We start from the raw sequence: 25,085 nt of genomic DNA, 5'->3' as shown, positions 1-25,085 counted from the left end.
TTTACTAAAGTCCCCAAAGTTGATAGGTCAACGATCCAGCGTAAGTTATTTTTGTATATGATTATAAAAATCTACAAAGACGTCAAAGCTTTTTTTGGGTGGGGGGGGGGGGGGAGAGTAGGTAAAAACATCTTGGCACCCCAAAATTGGGGTAAAACTTTTATAAGAGGGATAAAATCTGATATATATTTTTTTATGCTTAGGTAACTTTCTATCTGCTTGCTATCTTTGTATATCCATTAAATAGTCATGAGGGCATTTTTGTTTTTTATTGCTTTTTTTTATTTTATATAGAGGGATTGCATTTTATAGGACAGGTTAAGACTTTAAGTTCCAGCTGAATTTTAAAATTGTAAAAGATTGATTTCACTGGGGCTTAAAAGCGGCTGCCAAGTCCTAGTTGTTTTCTTAGGTTCAACTAAATAAGGATAAATCTTAAAAATTTTCACTAAGAATTATTCACAGTCTATAAAAATAAACTAGAAGTGTTTAATTTTTATGCTGATATTTATTTTTTAAATATTACCAAACGCTATACTATAGTCAAACTGTCTTTAATATAATATTTCAATGATTAGGAATAGAATAAATATTTATTGCATCGTGTTATATACAGCTTTCCGTGGATATTAAAATGAAAAATTATAAGATTTAAACCGGTTTTGTTAGTCCCGAGGGGCTGAAGGCCTGGGCTAACTAAACTGGTAAATATCAATTATATGATTTTTTTATTTTAATATCCACAGAAAATTTATGTAATTCGATGCTGTAAATGATTTTTCAGTAAGGCTGAGAACCGGTTCTAAATCTAATCCACCGGATTTTAATCGGTTTCAAAGCCATACTGAAAACATAATTATACAACATGTATTTTCATGTAAAATGAAAATAATTACACCTTGACAAAAACAATCATATTTCTATATCTCAACTCCTTTGTTCTCTAATATAATATTATTATATAATACACATAAGAAAGAAATTTCGTAGAAAATAGTTGGGCAAAAAAGGGTTCCCGCCTAAAACAGCCAGGGGCGTCCAAGCTTTTTATTTTGGGGGGGGTAAAATTTTTTTAAGGGGGGGGTAATTTGGTTTTGGGGGGGGGTAAAATGGCGCGCGAAGCGCGCCGCAAATTTTTTTTACCCCCCCCAAAATTTTTACCCCGGGGGTAAAATTTGCTTGGGGGGGGTAATTACCCCCCCTGAAATCTGTTGGCAGGGGTAAAATTTGTTTACCCCCCCCAAAATTTACCCCCGGGGTAAAATTTTTTGGGGGGGTAATTTAAATTTTATAAAAATTTAGTATTAAAAATGCGCGCGAAGCGCGCAAAAATTTTTTTTGTTAGAGATTTTCTATTTTGGGGGGAGTATTTACCCCCCCAAAATGGTTTGGGGGGGTAAATACCCCCCCCAAAATCGTTGGGGGTGCCTACGGCACCCCCAAGGTAGGGGTAATTTTTTTTTTGGGGGGGTATTGTTCACAAAATTTTGGGGGTGCCAAATGGCCCATTACCCCCCCCCTTGGACGCCTATGAAAACAGCTGACACGTAAAATAGAACCTGGTTATTCGTAAAACAAGGATGGCAACATCTATAAGAGCGAAGGACAAACGAACATTAACACTTCTACATTGTCAGAATATTAATATATAAGTTTAAACAAAATGTTAAGTAAATTTGTTGCAAAACTGTTAAATACAGGATACTGCTTAAGGACATAATTACATTTTTAAAAACTTTATTAAAGAGAGGCTTCGCTTATAACATTGTACCTTGTTGTAACAGGAAACAGTATACCAAAAATCAGACGAATCGGATTATTTTAACATTCAAACGCTTGTTATTAAAAAAAAATTAAAAATCAACATGTTTAAAACGGAAGCACAGCCTTTATGGTAACAATTAAAGAGTTTGAAATCGATAGGACAATTCTAACTTGTTTATATCAATGAAAAGAGCCAACCATTATTGAATAGCTTCGCTTTAAAACAATATTCTTTAATTTGGCTCTTTTGCTAATTTAGAACATTTAGAAATGTAAAAACATAGAAAGGATTAATAAGAAACGTATTTATATCTTTTCTTTTGGTCAATACATTATTTATACATATGTTAGTTTCTTATATATCAAAAACAAAATAAATATGTTTTTTTTTCTTTTCGTATACATTCGAAACCGATTCTAATCCAGTGGATTAGAACCGGTTCTCATCCATATGAAAAAACCATGTCTAGAGCATCGTGTTATATCCAGTTTTCTACGAATATAAAAATGTACAATCATTAGATTAAAACCAGGTTTTTAGCCCGTGCCTTTGGCACCTTTGAGGCTAAAAAAACTGGTTTAAACCTTATAATTGTACATTTTATATTCGCGGAAAGCTGTTTATAATACGATGCGAGAAAAAACTATTTTTCTTCTATTTTCTAGTTCTCAGTTTGATGGAGGGGGGGGGGAGGTTGAATTATAAGTACACTAGCTACTCCACCCCTAACCTCTAGGAGAGGACAATACAATAGCTTAAAACCACCCCAAAACATTCATATAGCTTTCCTAAAGAGTGTAACCCATTCGGACCGGCAATTTCCGAGGTCTTTAGCTTCTTATAAAAACTTTACTATTTATGTATATAACAGAATATCTTTAAAACTGTATTTATTAAGCCTATAGTTAAATGATTAAATGATGAAGATTTACAAAAATAATAATACTGTTTTGCAACTCATTTGTAGAGTGGCTTTGCTTCAATTACTAGGCCTTTATACATAAACTAGCGGCTACGCCCCTAGAAGTCTCTAGGGGTACTTAAGGTTGAAGAGGGAAAAGTCAACATCATTTCATTTTAAATTTGAGTTTCAAAAGAGTAAAAAAATATTTTTTTGGGGTGAGGGGGTGAAGACACCCTCCCCAAAAATAGTTAAAAACCTTTCCAGGACCTATAAGAAGCTTCACTGTAAAGGAGAACAATATCGGTTCAGCGGTTAGCAAGATCCTTCGGGACAGACAAAAAAAGCTTACTACTTTATATAATAGGATATCAAATTGTCTGTAGCGAAGGATCTCGCTAACAACTGAACCGATACAGTTCACCTTTACAGTGTAGCTTCTCATAGGTCCTGGGAAGGTTTACAGCTACTTTGGGGAAGGGTACCACCACCCCCAATCCCACCAAAATATTTTTTTTACTTTTTCTTTTAGGAACTTATTAAAAATTTGAAGGTCGAAAAACCAAAAGTACACCTAGAGGCCTCTAGTGGCGTAGCCGCTAGTTGCCTAAAAAGTAAAAAGTGTGCTACCTAAAATGGACACATAAACATTATGGGTTATATTTACAGAGTAACTTTGTTCCTTGAATTACCAGTTCTGCTAAATTTCATAATTATCAGACAATTCTTTCATGCCTTAAATATATTCAAATGTACCTTTTGTACTGATGTAAAGATTATATTTATAGAAAATCTGTGAATATTGAATTTTTAAAGTATAAATGTCATTGCTGGATAAAAATAGAAATCCACTTTATACTTTTATAATAAAAACTTTTATTAGTTTTCGATCGCAAAAAAACTTTCCATTGACAATTGTACAAAATTCTCCAAATAGTTTATATTTAAGCAAAACTTTTGTTTAAGGATTTTTTCAAATCTTAAAAAATTAATAATTTGTTTGTGAGGTAACCTTTAGTAAGCAACTATTAACTTTTCTCGTATGGCTTCGAAACCGATTAATATACGCTGGAGTAGAACTGGTTCCGAGACATAATAAAAAATCATGTATCATATTGTATCGTACTCAACTACCAGCTTTATTAGCTCGGACCTTCAGCTCCTTGGGGCTAACAAAACTGGTTTTAATCTTTGAAGTTTTCATATAAATATCCGCGAAAGCTGTCTATTATACGATGTAATAAATAACTATTCAAACGATTATCTTTCCATCTATCTACACCTCTCACTATCTATTATATCTATCTATTCAATTATCTATCCATCTATCTGACTATGTATAAAATCTATCTATCAATATATTAATGTATAGGTATTTATATACATATCTATTTAATTAGCTCATTAACAACCTAAAAATCTGTAAATTTAGCTATCTATCTATCTAACCAAATATTTGACTAAAAATAAATGAATCTAGGTATTGTGAAGCACCAGCTAGCATAGCCCCGTACATATGGCCGGACGACATCACAAAATGGCCGATCTGCCGGAAGCGCAAGGAACACGCGGACGCGCCGCCCTCGGAGGCCGAACACATGGTCTGCGAGGTTATTGGCCATCCCTGCTGTATAGGTTAGTTGTTTTGTAGCGAGGCTAAGCCTTATATACCTATCTTGTCGGTCAGTCTATCACGATAGAGTCACACTTCATAAATTTGCCTTCTTGTTTTTCTCGTATTAATTCGAAACCGGTGGATTAAAACCTGTTCTCATCCATAGGATAAAACTACAGTCTTGCATCGTATTATAACCAGATTTCTACGAATATAAAAATGTACAATAATAAGATTAAAACCAGTTTTTTTTGTACATTTTATATCTGCGGAAAGCTGTTTAAAATACGATGCGAGAAATAACTATTCTCTCTTTCATGTTTGTATGTTCCAATGCCCTTGTTTCTTTAAAGCCTTTCCATTGATCAACATTCAACGTAGTACACAGACATATGTATAAACATTTTGAATTTTACATTTCTAGCTATCTGATTATCTTTCTAGGTTAAATAAGTTATGGAATAAGCTATTTTACGCGGTTACGCCCCTGGAGGCCTCTAAGGGCATATCGGAAAAGTGTCAAAGGGGGGGAGGGGTCGACTCTCTACTTTATAAACATTTTAAATTTTACATTTCTAGCTATCTGATTATCTTACTAGGTTAAATAAATAAGTTATGATAATTTGTTGTATTATTTTAGCAATTTACAATCTACTCGCAGTTACGCCCCTAGAGGTCATATCGGAAAAGTGTCAAAAAGGGGAACACAGTTCAAATGAAGGTGCTTTGACTTTTGTGTCAGAACCTAAATTGGGACATAGTGCATTTCATTACCCTAGGTTAGGTAACTTCATTTCACTTTTCAATAAAATCTAAAATTGAACTTGAAATTTTTAAATCTAATTTTCTCAAAAACCGCTGCATTTTAGATTTTATTGAAAAGTGAAATGAAGTTATCTAACCTAGGGTAATGAAATGCACTATGTCCCAATTTAGGTTCTGACACTAAAGTCAAAGCACCTTCGAAGGCACTGTGGGAAGGGGGTAGACTTTCTACTTAGATCATAGTCATTTTTTCCAAGACCCCTTGGGTGGGTGGGGGTACCCTCTCCAAAAATATTTAAAAACCTTCCAAGGACATATGAGTACTTCTCTTCAAAGGAGAACCATATTAGTTCAGAAGTTAGCAAGATTATGTGGTACACACAGACAGACATCCTGATACTTTTAAATAAGGATAATGAATAATAATGTATTTAGGTATCCGCGGGCAGTGTCAAATAACCACTCGGGAATTCTGTGATTTTGTTAAAGGAGTTTTCCATGATGAAGCAGCTCTCTGCTCACAGGTAAAGAGAATTATCCCCACATGGCTCTCAAAAGAATCAACCTAACCTATTTCAAACCATATTATAGGTTTTTTAAATACCTAACCCCTGCGAGGAGCTAACTTAGACTATGCTATTGCCATATCTTAATCTAACCTAACCTTTATATAAATACTTAATATATTTAATATTTTAAACACTCCTGCGTTTGTCCACTCCGACGTATGTCTTAAAACCTTAAAGGCCTTAAGATAAATATCCTCACAGGGCTCTATAAATTTACCTTACCTAAGAATTTTTTATAATATAAGTTATTTGGGTGCCTTTATTGCAAATTTAGGATAGATGGTTTGATTTTAAACAAAGCATCAACTACTGTAGATGTGATGGTTTAAATCCCCCCCCCCCCCTTAATTATTATATGTAATGGTGGATTAAAGAAGAACAAATTTTAAACGTTCAAAGCATTGATATATTATTACTTGGATGTTACACCAGATTTTTATATACACTTAAAAAGTGAAACGAATAAGAAAGAATTATTATAAAACTTTATGGACTGATATAATAAACAGCCAACTGTCCCCTCCCACCCTGGAATAATAGAGTGAGTTCACAAACTTTAATATAATTTCTCGTATTCATTCGAATCCGGTGGATAGGAACCTCGGCATCTCGGGGCTAAAAAAAAACTAGTTCTAATCTTATAATGATGCTGTAAGTATTGGTGCAAAAAATGGGGACAAATTTTGAATTGATTTGACGGGGCTGTTTATTTACGTCACAAGTGTAGGGAAAGAAAAGGGAAGGAGGAAAGAAACCCCCTAGAAAAGAGATGGGGGTATGACGTCACACGTCAAATCAATTTGAAATTTGTCCCCATTTTTTCACCAATACTTACAGCATCCTTATAATTGTACATTCTATATCCGCGGAAAGCTGTTTATAATACGATGCGAGAAATAACTATTCCATTGTCCCTTCCCTCCCTGGTATTTTCTAATGTTTGTGTGTACTGGAATTAAAAACATATTTAATGCAATTTTCCTTATCCCAAGTCTTTACTAGGATAAAAATTACTCTGGAATACAATGATTGGATAACAGATGATAAATTAATTTTCATTAGCCAGGGATCTCAGGGGATAGGACAATACAGACGATATAAATTATTAAATTTCTTTATATTAAAATCATTGGTTGAAAAGTTTGGGCACTGCTAGTTTGTACTAAAAGTACACAAATGTCGTATTTTTGAAATGGCTTTTTATAGGTTATATTGGGTTAGGTGATTGCCCCACAGGGTTAGGCAATTGGCCCCGCAGGGTTTGAGCCCCAGCAGGGGCTACAAATAGGAGAAAACCTACTGTGAAAAATACGAAGAATCGCCCCCTAATGTGCTTTGCCACGAAAGGGACTATACCCCAAATGTTTTAAGCCAAACAATGAGAGAATGTGATTATAAAATTTGGGCACCAACCAGTGATATTCAGAACTACTCGTCTAATGTCCCCTCCCTATTAGGGATTACACTAGTATTTTAGTGAAAGTTGTTTAAAAATTTTTAACCTTGAATTTTAGAATAGTTATTTCTCGCATCGTATTATAAACGGCTTTCCGCGGATATAGAATGTACAATTATAAGATTAAAACTAGTTTTTTAGCCCCGAGATGCCAAAGGGATGAGAACCGGTTCCTATCCACCGGATTCGAATGAATGCGAGAAAATAATTTAACTGTGGATGGTCCTTTTAATGTGTTTATTTGTTTGATTTTGAGTTTATGTTGTGTTATATTGTATTGTTTTGGAAAATACGAGGAAACGAATATATAACTTGAAGAAAACTTTCTACTTCTTATAAAACAAGGATGACAACATCCATAAAAGCGAAGCACTGCAACGGTAGGACAAACGGACATTAACACTTGTATAGTGTCTAATCAGAATATAAATGTACAAGTGTCGAAGCAAAATTGTAATTAAATTTGTTGCAAAACTGCTTGATACAGGATAATGTTTATGGACATACTTACATTTTTAGGACTTGTTTATAGAGTTGGTTCGCATATAATATTGTACTTTGTTGTCCCAGGAATCAATATACCAAAAATCAGATCAATCGGATAATTAGATCACATATACAGGGCGACCACTCCAAAACCAAAAAAATATAGTATATTTATAGTATATTTTTTTCTCCCATATAGTATATATAGTATATTTTTTTTTACTCATATAGTATGATATAGTATCGGACTTTGAATTATTTAGTAAATCATAGTACATAATTCATCAATAATACCGGAATCTCACATGTAATTAAGTTAATTATATGAAAAATAACTGATATTTAAATCATAATCACAAACAATAATTTATTTTAAGGGATTTTCTCCATCTCTTTCTTACTATAGCAGTGGCGTGCGAAGCACTTTGTCTTGTGTGGGGGGTGGGGCATTTTGACCAATTTAAGGGGGGGGGGGGAAGTTTGTACAGTTATAGGAAATGAAAATTCAGTATCAAATTTTGGCCTGGCCGTTTGGGCTTGTTTTTATAGTTATCAACCTAATTTTTTTTGTAAACTCTCCTTTATGATTGGATCTACCTGTAAAACTTTGAAAATTGAATTTTGGGAATTTCCCTCTAGGGGCCAGTGGAGCAAAAGACCCCCCCTAACACTAAAATTTTAAGTTATGAGCTTATTTTTAAAGATATCGAGCTGATTTTTTAAATGGAAGATTCTAGTGCATAAATGAGTTGATTAGCCATCCCATATTTTATTTTTGCACTTTACCTCTAGGGGCTTGTTAGCTCAAAACTTTTAAATTTTGTTTTTGGGGGGGTTGTTTTACCCAAAAGCCCCTAGAAGTAAAGTACAAAAATGAAATATAAGGTGGCTAATCAACTCATCTGTGTAATAAAAGGTTCCATTTAAAAAATCCGCTCGATATCTTAAAAAATAAGCTCATAACTTAAAATTTTAGTGTTTGGGGGGGTCTTTTGCTCCACTAGCCCCTAGAGGGAAAGTTCCAAAATTCAATTTTCAAAATTTTACAGGTAGATGCAATCATATAAGAGAGCTTACAAAAAGAATTAGGTTGATAACTATAAAAAAAAGCCCAAACGGCCAGGGCAAAATTTGGTACTGAATTTCCTATAACTGTACAAACTTCCCCCCCCCTTGCTCCCCCTCTTAATCAAAGAGCCCCTCGGAGGCACTTTGCTTTAGGGGGGGGGGGGCATTTTGATCATATATACCAATTTTAAATAAGGGCGTTTTAAAGGGGTGGGATTACTTGATGGGCCTTTAATTCCTTAAATAATTTGATTTTTTTTTTATTTCTCTTGGGAGGGTGGTGGTACCTTCCCTAAAAAAAATAGTTATAAACCTTCCCGGGATCTATGAAAAGCTACTCTGTTAAGGAGAACCCGATCGGTTCAGCGGTTAGAAAGATGCTTCCGTACAAACAGACACCTCTGAAAGAACTATGACTCTGGCAGAGAACAGCCTTTTTTAGGTTAGGTTAGGTTATAGGCAAGGGGGCCGAGCAGAGGGGGGATCAAAATTTTCAAAAGTGAAAAAAATATTACCAGAGGATAATGCCAAAAGTTATATTACTATCTCCCACCCTTTTAAATAGCACAAAAGTGGTGTTCGCAAGGATTTGCTATGGCGGTGTGCGAAACGCTCCTAAGTTAACTTCTAACCCTGGAGTTAAAATTTGCTTGGGGGGGGGGGGGTAATTACCCCCCCCTGAAATCTGTTGGCAGGTGTAAATCCCCCCCCCCAAAATTTAAAACGGGTAAATTTTTTTGGGGGGTAATGTAATTATGTAAAAAGGTAACTACCTAATAATGAAATATTTAGTAGTAAAAATGCGCGCAAAGCGCGCCAAAATTTTTTTGGTTAAGGATTATATTTTTTTTGGGGGGGGGGATTTACCCCCCCCAAAATTTTTTTTTGGGGGGGGGTAAATATCCCCTCCTAAATAATTTGGGGTTACACAAAAAAAAGTTTAAATTAGTAATCCTTGGTAAATGGTAGGTCTATTTTCCCTAAATTGAACAAAAAGTTGAAAAAGTAACGGCTAACAGCTCAGCCGTTTAGCCGTTTTTTGGCTATTTTTAGGGCAAATCTGTAATAAATCACGTAGCAATAAACATATTTTTACTTTAAATCATGTGAGATGATACCAAAATCATCTACTTTTTTAATTTCTAGTACCAGCAATTACCGGCTAGAACCGTTCGATAATAATTTCAAGCGGCAAAGAGTATTAGGTGGAGATAGGTTTCGTGACGGATTTGCCCTGAAAATAGCTAAAAAATGGCTAAACGGCTAAGCCGCCAATCGTTCGCCGTTACTTTTCCAATTTTTTGTTCAATTTATGCCAAATTTCATAACGAAATTCGGAGTCTAAGTACCATTTAATCATTGATTACGAGATGGTTGCATTACCCCCCCCCCCCCCCCCTACTGGACATAATAGTCAATCTCGTTATATGGTAAGATTAATGGAAGCTTCTTAAGGGGCGTTTCATCATGTTACAGTAGCTTTTGATAAGTTAGGTTAGGTAAGATAAAGGTTAATGATTGCCCCGCAGGGGCTAGAAATAGGAGTAAAACCTACTTTGAAAATAAGACAAAACTTAAGAGGTGTTGTCACAAAATCCGTTTTTTGTTATATAAATATAATATTATATAGTATATATAGTAAATTTTGGTCAAATAAAGGTAATAATATATAGTATATATAGTAAATTTTGGTCATATAGTATGATATAGTATCCAAATTCATCCTATATAGTATTTATAGTATATATAGTATGCAGTGGTCGCCCTGCATATAAATTTGTTGTTAAAAAAGTAGAAAAATCAAGGTGTTTAAAATGGACATACGGACATTCTTGTAAGGACTGTAGAGTTGCTATGCTTTCTAAATTGTTCCTATTTACTACAGGATTCACCATGCAAAGTTTAAAATCGATAGGACAATTCTAACATGCCAAAATAAACGAAAAAAGCTATCCGTCTTGGACGGACGGACGTACTGACCCTCATTACAAAAAAGCTTCGCTTTTAAAAAATAGATCCACACGGAATTGGACTCATGTACTTAGCTATTTGATGGGCTTAAGTGCAGTACGTTGGTGTAATCTTATAGGGTTGAGATACTAATAAAAATTAGTTTCTTTTAAAATTGTCGTCAAGTTAGGCTGCTATTATTGAAATCGTTTATTGGTCAGTTCATTCACCCAATAGGAGGGGAGGGGATGGGGTAGACGGGAGGAATCATTATTTACGCCCGCTGCAAGTTTTACTTTATTATAGAACATGAAAATCTGGTGATAGATCCACGTAATAATATGTCCATTTTTAACATATATATCTATAGTACATACAGATAACTACATCCCTTCCTTTTTCAATGACCATTTTCGTCTGCTTTTAAATTATTTTCTGCTTCTGGGATTTATACTTGGTTAATATAGGCAACACCATTGGTTGATTTTCAATGACCCAAAAGAAATGTTGCTGAAGGTTGATTCAATGGGGAGATACATTTATTTAACCCTTTCTCCCTCTAGTGCTTTACTCTAATCATTATTTCATGGTTATCCGAAAAAATTGTTGGCACTTTTTCTTTGAATTATGTATCCCTGTCGCTGTGTGTACGCACAAAATGTCAACAATGAGATTACAGTTTATCAGGGATAAAGGAACTTTTGATCATGGAAAGAAAACGAAGTTGTGGGTTTTGTCGTATTTTCACAGTAGCTATTTTCCTATTTCTAGCCTATTTCTATTTTCCTATTTCTAAAATAACCTTTCAAAAGCTACTGTGAAAATACGACGAAACCCGCTACTTCGTTTTCTTTCCATGATCCGGAACTTTAAATAATCTGTTGAGCATTGACCCCCCCCCCCCTCCTTCATTCTTAAAATTGTAAATAAGGGGGTTTGGAATATTTTTGGATGTTTGTAAGATTTGGGAAGGTTGGCTTGGGTTATATTAAGTACTGGGTAGCCCCGGAGGATTAGGCCCTGCAGGGTTAAGGTCCATCACCCTAGTAAGACATAAAAAAGAAAGGCCCCCCCCCCCTTTTCAGTTTATTTCAAAATTAAAACCTAACTTTTTTTACATTTCAGGTGTCCTGCATGGATGATGTATGTGGGTTGCTGCCCTTCCGTCATAGAGATGTGCCAGATCAATTCTATAGAACTTGGACCTCACTATTCCTACATGCTGGGTAAGACAATTTTCAGGGATCTTAAGGGATAAGACAATGTACGATAAATTGATGTACATCCCATATGACGACATACAAAATTACCCCTTATGTAGAATTAAATTAGTGGTTGGAACGTTTGAACAATCAACTTAATATACAACCAATTAAAATTTAGGAATAGTCCCTAAATTGTTAAGCCAACAAATAAGAAAACGATACTGTAAAACTTTGGGGACTAGTGTAAAAAACAGCCAATTGTCCCATCTCTCTAAAATTTTCCTCACTTTGCTACATGCTGGGTGAGACAGTTTTCCAGTTTGGCTTCGTCACCGATTAATATCCGCTGGATTAGAACAACCGGTTCTAAGCCATACTGAAAAATCATGTATCATAACGTGTTTTATATACAGTTTTTTTTACGAATATAAAAATGTATCATAATATTAAAATCAGTTGTTAGCATATCGGCATTTCGTAGCTAACAAAACTAGTTTTAATATTATAATAATAAATTTTTATATCCGCGGAAAGATGTTTAAATAAGATGCGATAAATAACTATTCCTCACTTTTATTGTAACGAAGCTACTCTATAATTCACTTTATTTGTAAGTCCGACCGTCAGTCAGTCCGTAACGCCATGGGAGAAATAATAATTGAAATAGGTATGCAACTTTGATAACCTTAATATAATGACTGTGACTTTTATTCAAGTAAAAATTTAAGAAATTCGGGAAAAATACAAAAAATTAGGATAAAACATATCTTAGTCTTGATTGTTATTTGATTTGATTAAAGATCTTTTAGTCTAAGCTAGAAAACGTAATACATTGTTGAAAAATTAACAGTCAAACAGTAAATTTCCAGGGATATAAAGGGATAAGACAAAATCACCCCTTCTGTAGATTAAAATTAATGGTTACAACTTATGGACACTCAATTATATAAACCAACCCATCAAAATTGATTTAAAAACCCCAAAGTTGTTAGGCCAACGAATAGGAAAATGTTTTTATAAACCTTTGGGGACTTGTGTAAAAAAAACAGCCCAATGTACCTTCTCTCTATCTGGTAAATTCCACTCATAATAAATAATCTGAAATTTTTATTTTAGTATATTCCATCTGTGCATCAGCCTGATATTCCAATGTTGGTTGATGCGCGATCTGGAGAAGCTGATCGGCGCCAAGCGGATCGGCCTCATCTACCTGGGCAGCGGGATGATCGGCAACCTGGCCAGCGCCATCTTTGTGCCCAACCGCGCCGAGGTCGGGCCGTCCGGCTCGCATTTCGGCATCCTCGCCGCTTATATCGTCGAGGTCATCCACCAGTGGCCGTCGCTGAAATATCCCGAGATGGCGGTGTTGAAGTTGGTCGGGGTCATGGCCGTTTTCTTCCTGTTTGGCCTGCTGCCCTGGATCGACAACTACGCGCACATGTTTGGATTTATATTCGGGTTCCTGGTCTCATACGCCATTATGCCGTTTGTCACGTTCGGTCTGTACGACCGGCGTCGCAAGGTGGTCCTCCTCTGGCTGTGCGTTATATTCGCTCTACTCATATTCATAGGGCTCATATTATTATTCTATATGAGTCCTATTCACGATTGTGAAATTTGTAAATATTTTAACTGTATTCCGATAACTAAAGATTTCTGCAGTGATCAAAATATTAATTTGGAAAGTAGTTCTGGATAATTTTATTATTATTGATAAATAAACTGTGTTTTTAGATATTTTAAAATTAATAAAATTTATATGAGAAAGAGGTAACAAGAAAGTCAAGAATGATCTGAAAGTTAAAATTTGTTATATAAGAAAGATCATTATTTAAAGAGAGGAGAAAATACATACATATTAAATATAAAATAATAAAAAAATATTAATCATATGTGTCAAGTCAACTCATAATCATATTTTATAAAAATACAAACTGTAAAACTTAGAAATCAATGAATATGAAAATTTCCGCCTCAAGTATTTTGTTAAGTTCAAAATAAGAATTTTAATAATTTCACATATTAGTTATTTTTTCAATTCATTATTGAAATTAAAATCTTGAAATTTGAGATTATTTTAGTTCTAAAGCCAAATTAATAAAAAATTGTGTGATTTTGAATTTTCTAATTTAATTTTAAAAATGTTCTAGTTCATTTCAAGCTGGAATATATAGCTATAGTATTAATTTACCCCCCTAATGCCCTTTTACAGTTAACAACAATTATTTGCTACTTTCATAGTCTTTTTTCTAATATAATGCCAAGTATATTATATATAATATATATATATTCCACCCCTGTGATCGATGAATAATAAGCTATAAAAATTGGAAAGAATTTTAATGAATATAATAGATTTGAAATCTGCATAAAATTTTAAGGAATTTTTATAAAATTCGTTTTTTGTATAATTCTTTATCTATAAGCGCAAATACAAATTAAGTTAAATAATTTTGACATCTGTGATTGGTGGATTGAAAACTATCTGCGCCCTGATTGGAGAAGCTTAAGTGCCGTACATCATTCAACCAATTAGAGCGCAGTTAGTTTCAAATCCACCTATCCTATTGGTCAAAATTTATTAACTTAAATTGGATTTGCGCTTTTAAATAATGAATTATATAAAAAACGAATGTTTTAAAAAATCCTTAAAATTTTATGCAGATTTCAAATCTATTATATTCATTAAAATTCTTTCCAATTTTTATAGCCTAATGAATAAATATTATTATTTTTTATCCATTCTGTGAAAAGTGGATATTAGGGTAATGTAAATGATAATCTAAGCTTAATTTTAAAAAAAATGCTTTTATTCTAAAGTAGTTTCTTTATCATTACATTATTAGCAAAATTAATTTTTTAATCTTTCTGCTATTTATTTATTTTTTAATGATTATAAAAAGCTTGTTTTGACTTAAATCAAAAGAGGACTATCCACGAACGAGAGCACATGATTCTAAGTACCTTCCAGCATTGATCCTTAGTATTTTCTTTCAGAATATAATAGGACACCATATATTATTAATATATTGACGAGAAAATTTATGTTTCACCATGTTTTTTTAGGTATTTTAATTGATTTTGAAAACTTTTATGAAGCTAATTCTTTTAATAAAATGGATATTTGATGATACATATGCGAATACTCGTGTTATATAGATTGTAAATTAATCCATATTAGCATTAATTTAAACATACATATGAGATATAGTAAATGTGCTTTTGACTTTTTTTAAATTTTTATCATTTGACAACATGGACAATTAAAGACACCCCAAACTCAACAAAACGTTTGATAGAATTTTAACAAAAAATGGTGGACATTTTTTTACTTTTCTTCAATTTGAAGTGGTGAAACATAAATTTTCTCGTCAATATATTATTTATTGATAGTGACCTATTATATTCTGAAAGAAAATACTCAGGATCAATGCTGGAAGGTACTTAGAATCACGTGCTCTTGTTCATGGATAGTCCTCTTTAGTCAAATAAGTTTTAAGTAAATTTACATGAATTTTTATAATTTTTGAAAGTAATGACAAAGTTATTAATAATTCTTGCAGTTATAATTATATATTGCTGTATGAATCTTGTAGCTTCATTTCATAACTTGTAAAATTTTTAATCATTTATTTATGAGTATTGATTTTTAAATGAAATTATTATAAATTTTGTAATGTAATTTTTCTAAAGTGCGGTGCATGTTTAATGTAAATAAGAATTTTTTTGTCCTAATTAAAACCAATGTGCTTGTAAATTTCAAAATTAAGTATAATTAGTTTAGGCATCTTAATTTAAAATTTAAATCTAAAAGATTTTTTATTTACTTAATTGAAACAATATATTAGGTTATTAAATTTTTTAAAATTAATGTAAAAAATTAAGTGAAAAGAAGTGCAACATTTTGTGTGAGTTGAAATTTTTAAAGCCACGTGCTGCAGCTTTGTGAGTATGAAAATAACTTAGTTAAAACAATTATAATAAAATATTGTCTTTTGCTTTATTATTTAAGGCACAGCTGTGTTTCTTTTACATGTCTGTAAACAAGATTCATTTTTAATGCCTTTTAGTATACTTATTTAAATTGTTGGGCATTTTTTATTTTTATCAGCAACTTGTTTTTTAAAAAAAACTTTAGAGTAAATTAGTTGTATTCTGAAAAGTTAAAAATCCAAAATTACTATTTTATTGATAAAAATAAAAAATAAAAGCCAACAAATGTATTTATTAGCCTTAATTTCATCCTTTTTGTGATTTATAAAGATCTCTTGAGTTTAATAACTGTTTATTAGCAAGCTGCTAGTTAACAAATAATCAATCATTATTTATTTGAAAAACCCTTTTTGATGAAAAAGTAAAATATGTCATATCTGTTTTCATAAAAATTATAAAAAAAAACTGTACGAAGGTGCTAAGCTATTATAAGTGATAGCACCTAAAATTATGAATCTATATATTACTAATGAATGATATTTTCGATGAAAATACAATTAATTTATTAATTACTGATTGTTTGCTATATATATATGATGATGTTGTATTGGTGATAGATATTAACATTTAAAAATAAAAATAATAAAGTCGTGGTTCGATGCCCACTAAAAATGGGTAACTTGGTCCGCCAATGATATTTCAATGTTTTCCATTTTTCAAAGCTCAAAACTCTGATTTTTTCCTCTATATTATTGATTTTAATAATTACAAATTTTGGCCTGGTCAAATTATTTGTATCAACAGGGTGTCCCATTAATAAATTGTATCTTTTGAAATACTTTAACACCTTTGTAATTAAAGATTTAGTAATATAAAGATTTAGCAGCCTTGTAACTATTCTTTTTAAGAAAGCTGACAATTTTCTGCAAAGATATACCAATAACACAAGTACATTTCTGGTTTATTTTCACTATTAGGCTATTAAATTGATTTCATTTTACAAAAATACCTTTAATAGGAAGGGTGTTGTTAATTTCAAATAATACAGCTTAACAAGGACACAATTGGAATAATCAAATTTGCTTTTTATAATTCTAACTAACTTGCTTTTATTGAAGTTACAATTTAATTATTGAACTCTTAATTTGAAAAAAAAACAATACCTATACATATGAATTCAAAATTATTTCTTTATTGTTTACATTTGAGATGTTTAAGCTAAATTAAAAATTTCTTATGCTTATTCTTTTTTAAAATCAACAAATAAAAAAGAAAATTATTCGAATCTCAAACCTATAACAAAGTCAAATTCATTCTTAAGTTGTATGTAAATATTATTTGTCAAGTTCAGCGGGTTCATTAAAATTCATTTCATCTCATATTTGAGCAAAACTATTTTAAAAGAGTTAAAAATAAATATTTTGGTCAATAGCTTAGTAAATAAAAATAGAATTGCTATATTTTTAAACATTTAAATAGAGATTTTATCATTTTTATCAGTCAAATACAAACATAAAATTATACTCAAATTCTGTATCAACTCATTTAAAAAAAACTTAATGTTTTCAAGATAAAATATTTTCCCCTGAAACCAAAATTTTTCAGTCTTCAGCTGAACTAAACATCTTAAATTATAGATTTTATGTAATAATTTAAAGAAGCAAATTATTTCAAACTAAAATTCTCCCCAATATAGGTTTGCTTATTTAAAAAACCCGTGATCTGAAATAAAAAAAAAGATTTTGTACATCCATAAATATTATTATTGATTTGTGCTGATAATAAATTGAAAAGGTATTGTAATGGACTGCGTGTTTTTATACTAAATAATAATATCAATATCTACATAAAAAATATAAAAATATGGTTGTCTTCGCAACAAGATAAATAAATAAATATTGAATTGTACATTTTCTTTCTTTTCCTAAAAATAACATTAGTAAGTACGTAACGTTGAATGCAAAGAAAAATTATTGTTTTTAATAACGTATTTATGATGTTTAATTTTGGATATTCTATGTTAAGAATAGGTAAGCATAGCTTACAAGAGTTCCTATAAACAGTCCATAGAGGCCTCAAGGGGCATTTAAGGGTTGAATTTACTTGAGGGGGTGAAATTACCCTCTCCCAAAAAAGTTAAAAACCTTCCTTAGACTCATGTGAAGGTTTACTAAATTGGAGCGGTTGGCAAGATCCTACGGAAGAGACAGAAACACAGACATCCTGTTACTTTCAAAGACTAATAAATAATTAATAAAACAGGATTGAAAACGAACCTTAGGTATAAAAATTTATTAATATTCAATGAAAAGTTTTTAAAATATTTTGACAATTATTTACTACAAGAATGATTAAATTCTTAAGGAATTATACTTCTATTTCAATTCAAAGTATTGAAAACAAAAAATTTCGGATCATGGAAAGAACACAAAGTAGCGGGTTTCGTAGTATTTTGTTTACAGTAGCTTTTCTCCTATTTCTAGCCCCTACGGGGCCAATTTCATAACTGTGCGAGGCAAACAGTAACATTTACCTAACCTAACTCTAAATAACCTTTCAAAAGCTACAGTGGAAATACGACGAAACCCGATATATTGTTTTTTTTTCCATGAACCAAATCTTTTTTCAAGAATTTGATAAATACGGCAAGATGATCTTGTAAACAGCATTATTAGAAAATTATACCAAATAAATGTCTGTAAATGTCAATTGGTAGATTGTTCTCTTCTTTAGTTTTAAAAAGAGGCAATAAAGTTTCATTATAAAAGGCAAATTTTTTTTGCGAAGAAAGAAATCTTTGAGTATAGTACCTTTCGTGACAACGCCTCTTAAGGGGCGTTTCGTCGTTTTTTTTCAGTAGCTTTTAATAGGTTATTTTATGTTAGGTTAGGTGTTTGCCCCGCAGGGATAGAGCCCCCCGCGAGGGCAAGAAATAGGGAAAAAGCTACTGTAAAAAAATACAACGAAACGCCCCTTAAGAGGCGTTGCCAAAGAGGGAGTATACCCAAATCTTTTTCTGGCGGTGGTACACTCCCCAAAACTTGTTATAACCCTTACTTGAACCTATAAGAAGCTTCACTGTAAATGAGAATTGATCCAGCAGTTAGCGAGATCTTTAGGTTAGCGAGACTCCCAGGCAGACATCCGATCACTTTTATGTAAGGGTAACTGCTATTCATCCTTAATTTCTATTTTATGCTCAACTATGTCAATATTATCACTGAAAACATATTCAGAATTAAAGTTGGGTAATGAATTGTTTTTATCTTCTATTTCATGTTTTATTTCAATATTGATTTCTTCTTTTATTTGAATTTTAAGAGGATCTTCATCAATAGTTTCTACTTCATCAATCTCTTTCTTAATAGTAACTCCACACTCAACAAAATTGTCACAATTAGAAAAATCTTTTGTGTGTGTATTCAAATTAATACCTTGAGTAAATACATTCTGGCAAACATCATATTGATTTTGTTTTGTATCTGTGTGTGTCCTTTTGTGCACAGTTAGGATTAGTTTTCCTGTAAATGATTTATGACATATATCACATTGATATGGTGTTCCTGGGTCATTCACTTTTTTCAAAGGATCCTTTTTAAATATTTTGTCAACTTTATTCTCGTTTTTAATAGGTAAACTAAAGGGATAGTTCTACGAAGTGTATTTAAAGAGTTAGGGTACTTAAAATAGTGAACTTTTATATGTCTTAGTAGAATATATTAGGCATTGGATAGATATGATTATATGTTAAAGAATTTTTAACATTGACCAGACCAAACTTTTTTTATTTGATATTATCTAAAAAAGTTAAAAGTGATTTGCCACATAAATTACATGAGAATGGTCTATTTTTTTCCAAATATGTATAGCCAAAACACCAATATCAGAGATTCTTTTTCCACATATTTCACAAGAGTTATAAAAAAATTGAACAGGAGTTCCCCTTGGGACAAGTTACTTAAAAAACATAAAAAATAACGTCCGGTTCATTATAGGACAGGTTTTCTAGAGATTTTTTTTTACCGGTTTACTTACAATATACACATTATCTCACGCGGAAATACCAACTAACCATACAACATATATATATAAATATATATAAAAAGACCATTCTCATGTAATTTATGTTGCAAATCACTAACTTTTTTAGATATTGTCAAATAAAAAATGTTCGGTCAGGTCAATGTTAAAATTCTTTATCACAATCATATCTATCCAATGCCTAATATATTCTACTAAGACATATAAAAAGATCACTACTCTAAGTACCATACTAAATATTTTATTGGTCATTCTTTGTTGTTATGTGTATTTTGTTGTATAAAAAGATTGAAGTTCTATTGACTAGTAAATGCTATCTAAAGTTGTATTTATGACAAAAAAGTTTTTGCCATATATAACATGCAACGAAGTTGATAATAAAAATGAAAAACTCATTTTTTGAGGAAAATCCCTGGTCAAATCTTTTAATTTTAATCAATAACTTTATATTATGCACTACTACGTTATCTAAAATAGAAAAAACTTACAGTTCACTATTTTTTTAAAAATGCACTTCGTGAAACTATCCCTTTAGTTAAATCATTGCGATTTAACAGTTTTTCTATAATACTAGGCCGTTCCCCGTGAACTTTTTTCTTGTGTTCAGCAATATAGGCGCGCGAATGAAATAATTTGTTACATAAATCACATTTATTTGGATCTTCCTCAGTGTGTTTTCGTTTATGTTTTGTTAAACCTTTCAAAAATCTGTATGATTTGTTACAAATATCACACTGGAATGGCTCGTATGGCTCTATCTTTTGGACAGCATGCATTTTTGTGTGTGTGATCAAAATGCTTCTCTGGGAGAAACATTTACCAAAAATTTCACATTTAAAGGGTTTCTCACCGGTATGAACTCTTTCATGGCGGGTCCAAAAATATTTCGCTCGAAAAGTCTTACCACAAAATCTACATGAGTATACCTTTTTGGGTTTCTTTGCCTTTTTGACATCATCACTTGAATCATCAGAAGACAATGAAGATTGTGACAAAGAGCTGGTTGATCTGTTCTCAAAAGAAGATGAGGCTGTTGACTCAGCAGAATCACATCTATTGCAGGGTTGGCAAAAGAAATCCAAGGCAGTTAAAACCACATGGTTTTTTTTTTGGTTTTAACCACCAACAAAAATCCATAACAAAGTCCACCTTGAAAAAAATGCTGTTTTTGCCTCCAAAAAGATCCTAAATTACTATTTTTTTCTTACGAAACTTCTTTTTTTTCTTAAAATGCCTGAACAGTGAACACACAATATAAAACATTAGAATTTACAACAACAAAAAGACTCTTCATTTTTTTTCAAATAAAAATGTTGCTTTCGAAAATTAAGTCTTTTTTGTTGTAAATTCTAATGTTTTTTCATACTGTGTGTAGGTTGGTACTATTTTTTTGTTGTAAATTCTGTTTTTTCCACAATTAAACCTGTTAAAATCGGACTTTTCGATTGTCGGCGGACTTTTCTAGAAAAAACTGATTTTTTGCCAACCCTGCCTGTTCTCCAATGAAGATGAGGCTGTCGACTCAGCAGATTCACATCCCATGGGCACAGATAAGTCTTCCTCCCACTCCATGAACACCTCCTCCAGATCAGGCTTGTTTTCTGCTACTTTTCTCAACTAGATCAGATTAATTAAGTTAAATATTTTCAGGAATAAGGTATACCTAACCAACAAGCCAAATAAATCTAACATAATATTTTTGGGGTAGAGTCGATAATTCTATTTTGTGTTGCCCCCCAACGACAGCTGATAATAACGTATAGGTTTCATGATTTCGTTGTTGGTAAAAGCTGATTTTATTTATTTATTACTAAACAAAACTGAAACTATAAAAACTTTTTTTACCCAAAAGTTTTAGTTACCCTTGGTCCTTGGTCCCTTATAGTGGTAAGAATGGCCATCGAGCTCATGTACTGCAACAGCCCATAAATATCATGTACATAAATATCAGGGGCTGCTATTACATTTGAAATTGCCGAAAATTAAATATTTTACTGGAGTAAAAATTGTTTTTGGTGCAACTTAAAGGGAAGTGGGTAGGAAGGGAAGGAGGTTGATGGGAAATTTTCACTTAGAATTGTTTGTCAGAATCACATTCCCTTTTCCCTGCATAAATATACACAATATTAAATAATTTTTTCTTACCTTGCACTTTTCCATATGTGTTCTCACTCTTGCAATCTTAGAACCTGCATGTTCATTACAGTATAGGCAAAAAGATTTTCCCTCATCATTTATATAGGTCTCATTCCAGCCATCATCCTTCCTTCTTCCACCTCCATTATTAGACATTAGGTATGATCTGAAATATATAAAATATTAAATAACATCCTAATTTAGTCTTGATACATTATATAATATAAGTAAATTGTAAGATAGATACATCACTTTTGCCTCTTAAATTATCATTAATCAAATATAATTGGACTACTAAATGCATGTGAAATAAAATTCCTTCTAAACTAACGGCAGTAAAAGTTTTTAGTGTACATCGGCAAAACTAGATCCAAATATCAGAGTCAAAGGGGGGGGGGGGGGGGGTTTAATGCAACCATCTTGTAATCAGTGAGCAAATGGCACTTAGAATTCGAATTTCGATCTGAACTTTTGCATGAGTAATCCTTGGTAGGTTTATTTTTCCTAAATCGAACAAAAAGTTGGAAAAGTAACGGCTGGCGGCTCAGCCGTTTTTTGCCTATTTTCGGGGTAAATCCATCATCAATTACATAGGAATCAACTTTTTAAAACATATTTTTCGTTTAATTCATGTTAAATGATAGCAATAACCATTTTAAAAACTTCTAGTACCAACAGCTACAGTCTAGAACCGTTTGATAGCGTTTTGGAGTTGCAAAGAGTATTATGTGGAGGTAGGTTTCGTGACTAATTTCTACTGTATAGATACAAAAAAAATGACAAAACCGCTGAGCCGCCTGCTATTACTTTTCCAACTTTTTGTTCGATTTAGGGAAAATAGACCTACCAAGAATTACTCATGCAAAATTTTAGATGGAAATTCGAATTCTAAGTGCCATTTGCTCACTGATCACGAGATGGTTGCATTAACCCCCCCCCCCCCCCTATTTAATTAAATATGTTAGGTACAAAATTTATTTATGAAAAATAGCATTATAGATATTATTAAAATATAAATAACTAGAGTTGGCTCGATATAACTATCTCACTATTGGCTAGTTTTCTGTAAGTACATATCTATTTACCTATATATTTCAATTTTCCTCCCTCGCCATTACTTTCTAAAAGAAAGAAGTAAATATTTAATATTTTAAATGATTTTGAAAAGATTTCTTCAATTATATTTTTTTATTTACATTACCACCACCAAAGGGTTAATATGATTAAAATTTTAGTTTTAATATTTGAACACTACGGAAGTGTCGCCACAATCGAATTCTTTTAAAACAGAGTTTTCTTAGATTTTCTATATTATGAACGTATATTTTTTGTTTATTAAATCAAGATTAAATACTTCAATGTAATTCAAATATCAACATGGATTGAAAAACTTTATTCATCCCATAAACAAATAGAATAAAGGTCTTATTGCTTTTGTCAATGAGAGTTTAATGATGATTATTGGAGCACTATGAGTTTTAAACATTTATTCCCTGGAAAACTTGAGCTCATTTATAGACATTTATTTCCTATATTGATCTGACATGGATCTTGAAGCAATAAAGCAGGCTGTTTTGTAAATGTTAAAAATTGGAAGAATCTATTAAATAAAAGTTATCGCAAATATACTTAGTAAATAACAGTTTATATATAAATCATGGAAGACATTACAGTTTAGAACCGGTTCTTATCCAGCAGAAAAAAAAGTGGTTTCTGAGCCGTTGTACAAAACTATGTGCTTTCGCAGTTGAGCACTGATAATATCTTTTTCAAAGTTTTTTTTACTGTGCCTAACCTCTGCGGGGGGACCTAATCCTGCAGAGCCTCTACCTGCGAAGACCTTACATAAACAATCACCTAGGACTTGTGTTTTATAGCTTAAAGGGAACTCAACATTAAAATTCAGAGCGGTGGGCACAGGATGCCAGCACACCTAACAAGATCATCCAGATAAAAAGCAAAGTATTTCATGTTAACAATAATATTTAACAAAGTAGGTATTTTATGTTATCCAAAACTAAAATATTCCATAGTAGTACATAATATGGGTAACAATTTCAGGTTTCAGGTTTGATCCTGCACGTCCTGATCCTCCTGGTATCTAGAAATATTCATACAGCACCTTTGGCTCCTAATATTTAGAACCTCGTCTTTATAAATGTTGTCATCCGAGTTACATAATGATATCACAAGGGTATAAAATGAAAGTTATTTTGTAGGTAGGTTAGCTTTCCGCGGATAGTAAAATGATAAATTATTAGATGAATTCCGGTTTTGTTAGCACTGGGGGGCCGAAGTCCCAGGATAACAAAACTGGTATTAATATTATGATTGTTTATTTAAATACTAGCGGCTTCGCCCCTAGCCTCTAGGGGCTTTGCCCCAAGAGGTGATAAAATAAATTAATATTTATTGTTTTTAGTGAGAGAATGTTGCTATTCTTTCATTCAAAATAAATGCTGGAATAAAAAATAATAAAGGGCAGCCTGTAGCAGAGCAAAATAAAAAATAAGGGGGGGATTTTTTTGTTTTTTTGGGGGTTAGGGGTGTCCCACCCCCCGAGAAAATAGCTTAAAACCACCACAGGACCAATAGGTATATACCCTCAAGAGTAGAATCCGATCAGTTCAGTGGTTACCGAGATCTTAAGCTTCAGACGGACAGACATCGTTCTACTTTGTATTATAGATACATATTAAATTTACTATAATACGATGCAATGCATGGTTTTTCAGTATGGCGGATATTAATCGGTTTTGAAGCCATACTGGAAAGGGTTATCAAAAGCCAAATTTGATTTGTGGAAAAATAAAATTATGATCATAAAGAATCAACAACTTAAAACAAAACATCAGCTTAATTTCATGAAGAATAATGTTCCACCAATTAGATGTCTCTAGACCACGAAAGCCTCAAATAATCTTCATATTTTGGATCCGTTGTTACTTTTCCTTTCCTGCTTTCCGTATCGTATGTGGATTTATATAGAGTTGGTTGTATGTTCGGATAGGTTCCCTTGTATATACCTGAATAACCTTGCTTAATTCTTGTTGTTTATAAACATATTTTGGGTATAGTTCCTTTCGTGGCAACGCCTCTTAAGGGGTGTTTCGTCGTATTTTCACAGTAGCTTTTATCCCTATTTCTAAACCTCTGCGGGCGGCTCTAACCCTTTCAGCCCAATTGTCTAACCCA

General features: G+C 32.2%; 2 protein-coding genes and 1 long non-coding RNA gene across 7 annotated transcripts in view; 1 reads left to right on the top strand and 2 right to left on the bottom strand.

Moving 5' to 3' along the window:
* The window catches only part of LOC145327209 (uncharacterized), a 153,889-nt gene extending 139,400 nt beyond the window's left edge, over positions 1-14,489 (top strand). For 2 of the 4 annotated variants that reach the window (XM_080170787.1, XM_080170788.1), the window contains exons 30-33: positions 4,147-4,301; positions 5,482-5,570; positions 11,701-11,801; positions 12,897-14,489. In XM_080170787.1, coding sequence (XP_080026913.1) covers positions 4,147-4,301; positions 5,482-5,570; positions 11,701-11,801; positions 12,897-13,479 — 928 coding nt within the window. In that variant the 3' untranslated portion in view covers positions 13,480-14,489. The remainder of the gene's footprint in view (positions 1-4,146; positions 4,302-5,481; positions 5,571-11,700; positions 11,802-12,896) is intronic. The other 2 variants (XM_080170789.1, XM_080170786.1) reach the window with 1 other exon arrangement.
* A 3,488-nt stretch (positions 14,490-17,977) lies between these two features.
* Positions 17,978-20,034, bottom strand: LOC145327202 (uncharacterized). Of its 2 annotated transcripts, none has more exons than XR_013882108.1 (2): positions 18,718-20,034; positions 17,978-18,523 (listed from the first exon to the last, which is right to left on the bottom strand). It is a non-coding gene; the product is annotated as an uncharacterized LOC145327202 (long non-coding RNA). The 2 variants fall into 2 exon arrangements; XR_013882109.1 differs by having other exon boundaries at positions 17,978-18,508.
* A 199-nt stretch (positions 20,035-20,233) lies between these two features.
* On the bottom strand, positions 20,234-22,054 carry LOC145327201 (uncharacterized). The gene is made up of 3 exons (XM_080170779.1): positions 21,900-22,054; positions 21,247-21,371; positions 20,234-20,807 (listed from the first exon to the last, which is right to left on the bottom strand). The coding sequence occupies exons 1-3, from the start codon at positions 22,044-22,046 to the stop codon at positions 20,249-20,251; spliced, it is 831 nt and encodes a 276-aa protein (XP_080026905.1). The 5' UTR covers positions 22,047-22,054; the 3' UTR covers positions 20,234-20,248.
* Positions 22,055-25,085: the final 3,031 nt, after the last annotated feature.

The sequence above is a fragment of the Acartia tonsa genome, chromosome 8, assembly GCF_053477335.1.
Source record: "Acartia tonsa isolate MP-2025a chromosome 8, ASM5347733v1, whole genome shotgun sequence".
Lineage (NCBI taxonomy): Eukaryota > Metazoa > Arthropoda > Copepoda > Calanoida > Acartiidae > Acartia > Acartia tonsa.
Note: the sequence above shows the minus strand (reverse complement) of the source record. Positions and strands in the feature narration are given on the sequence as shown.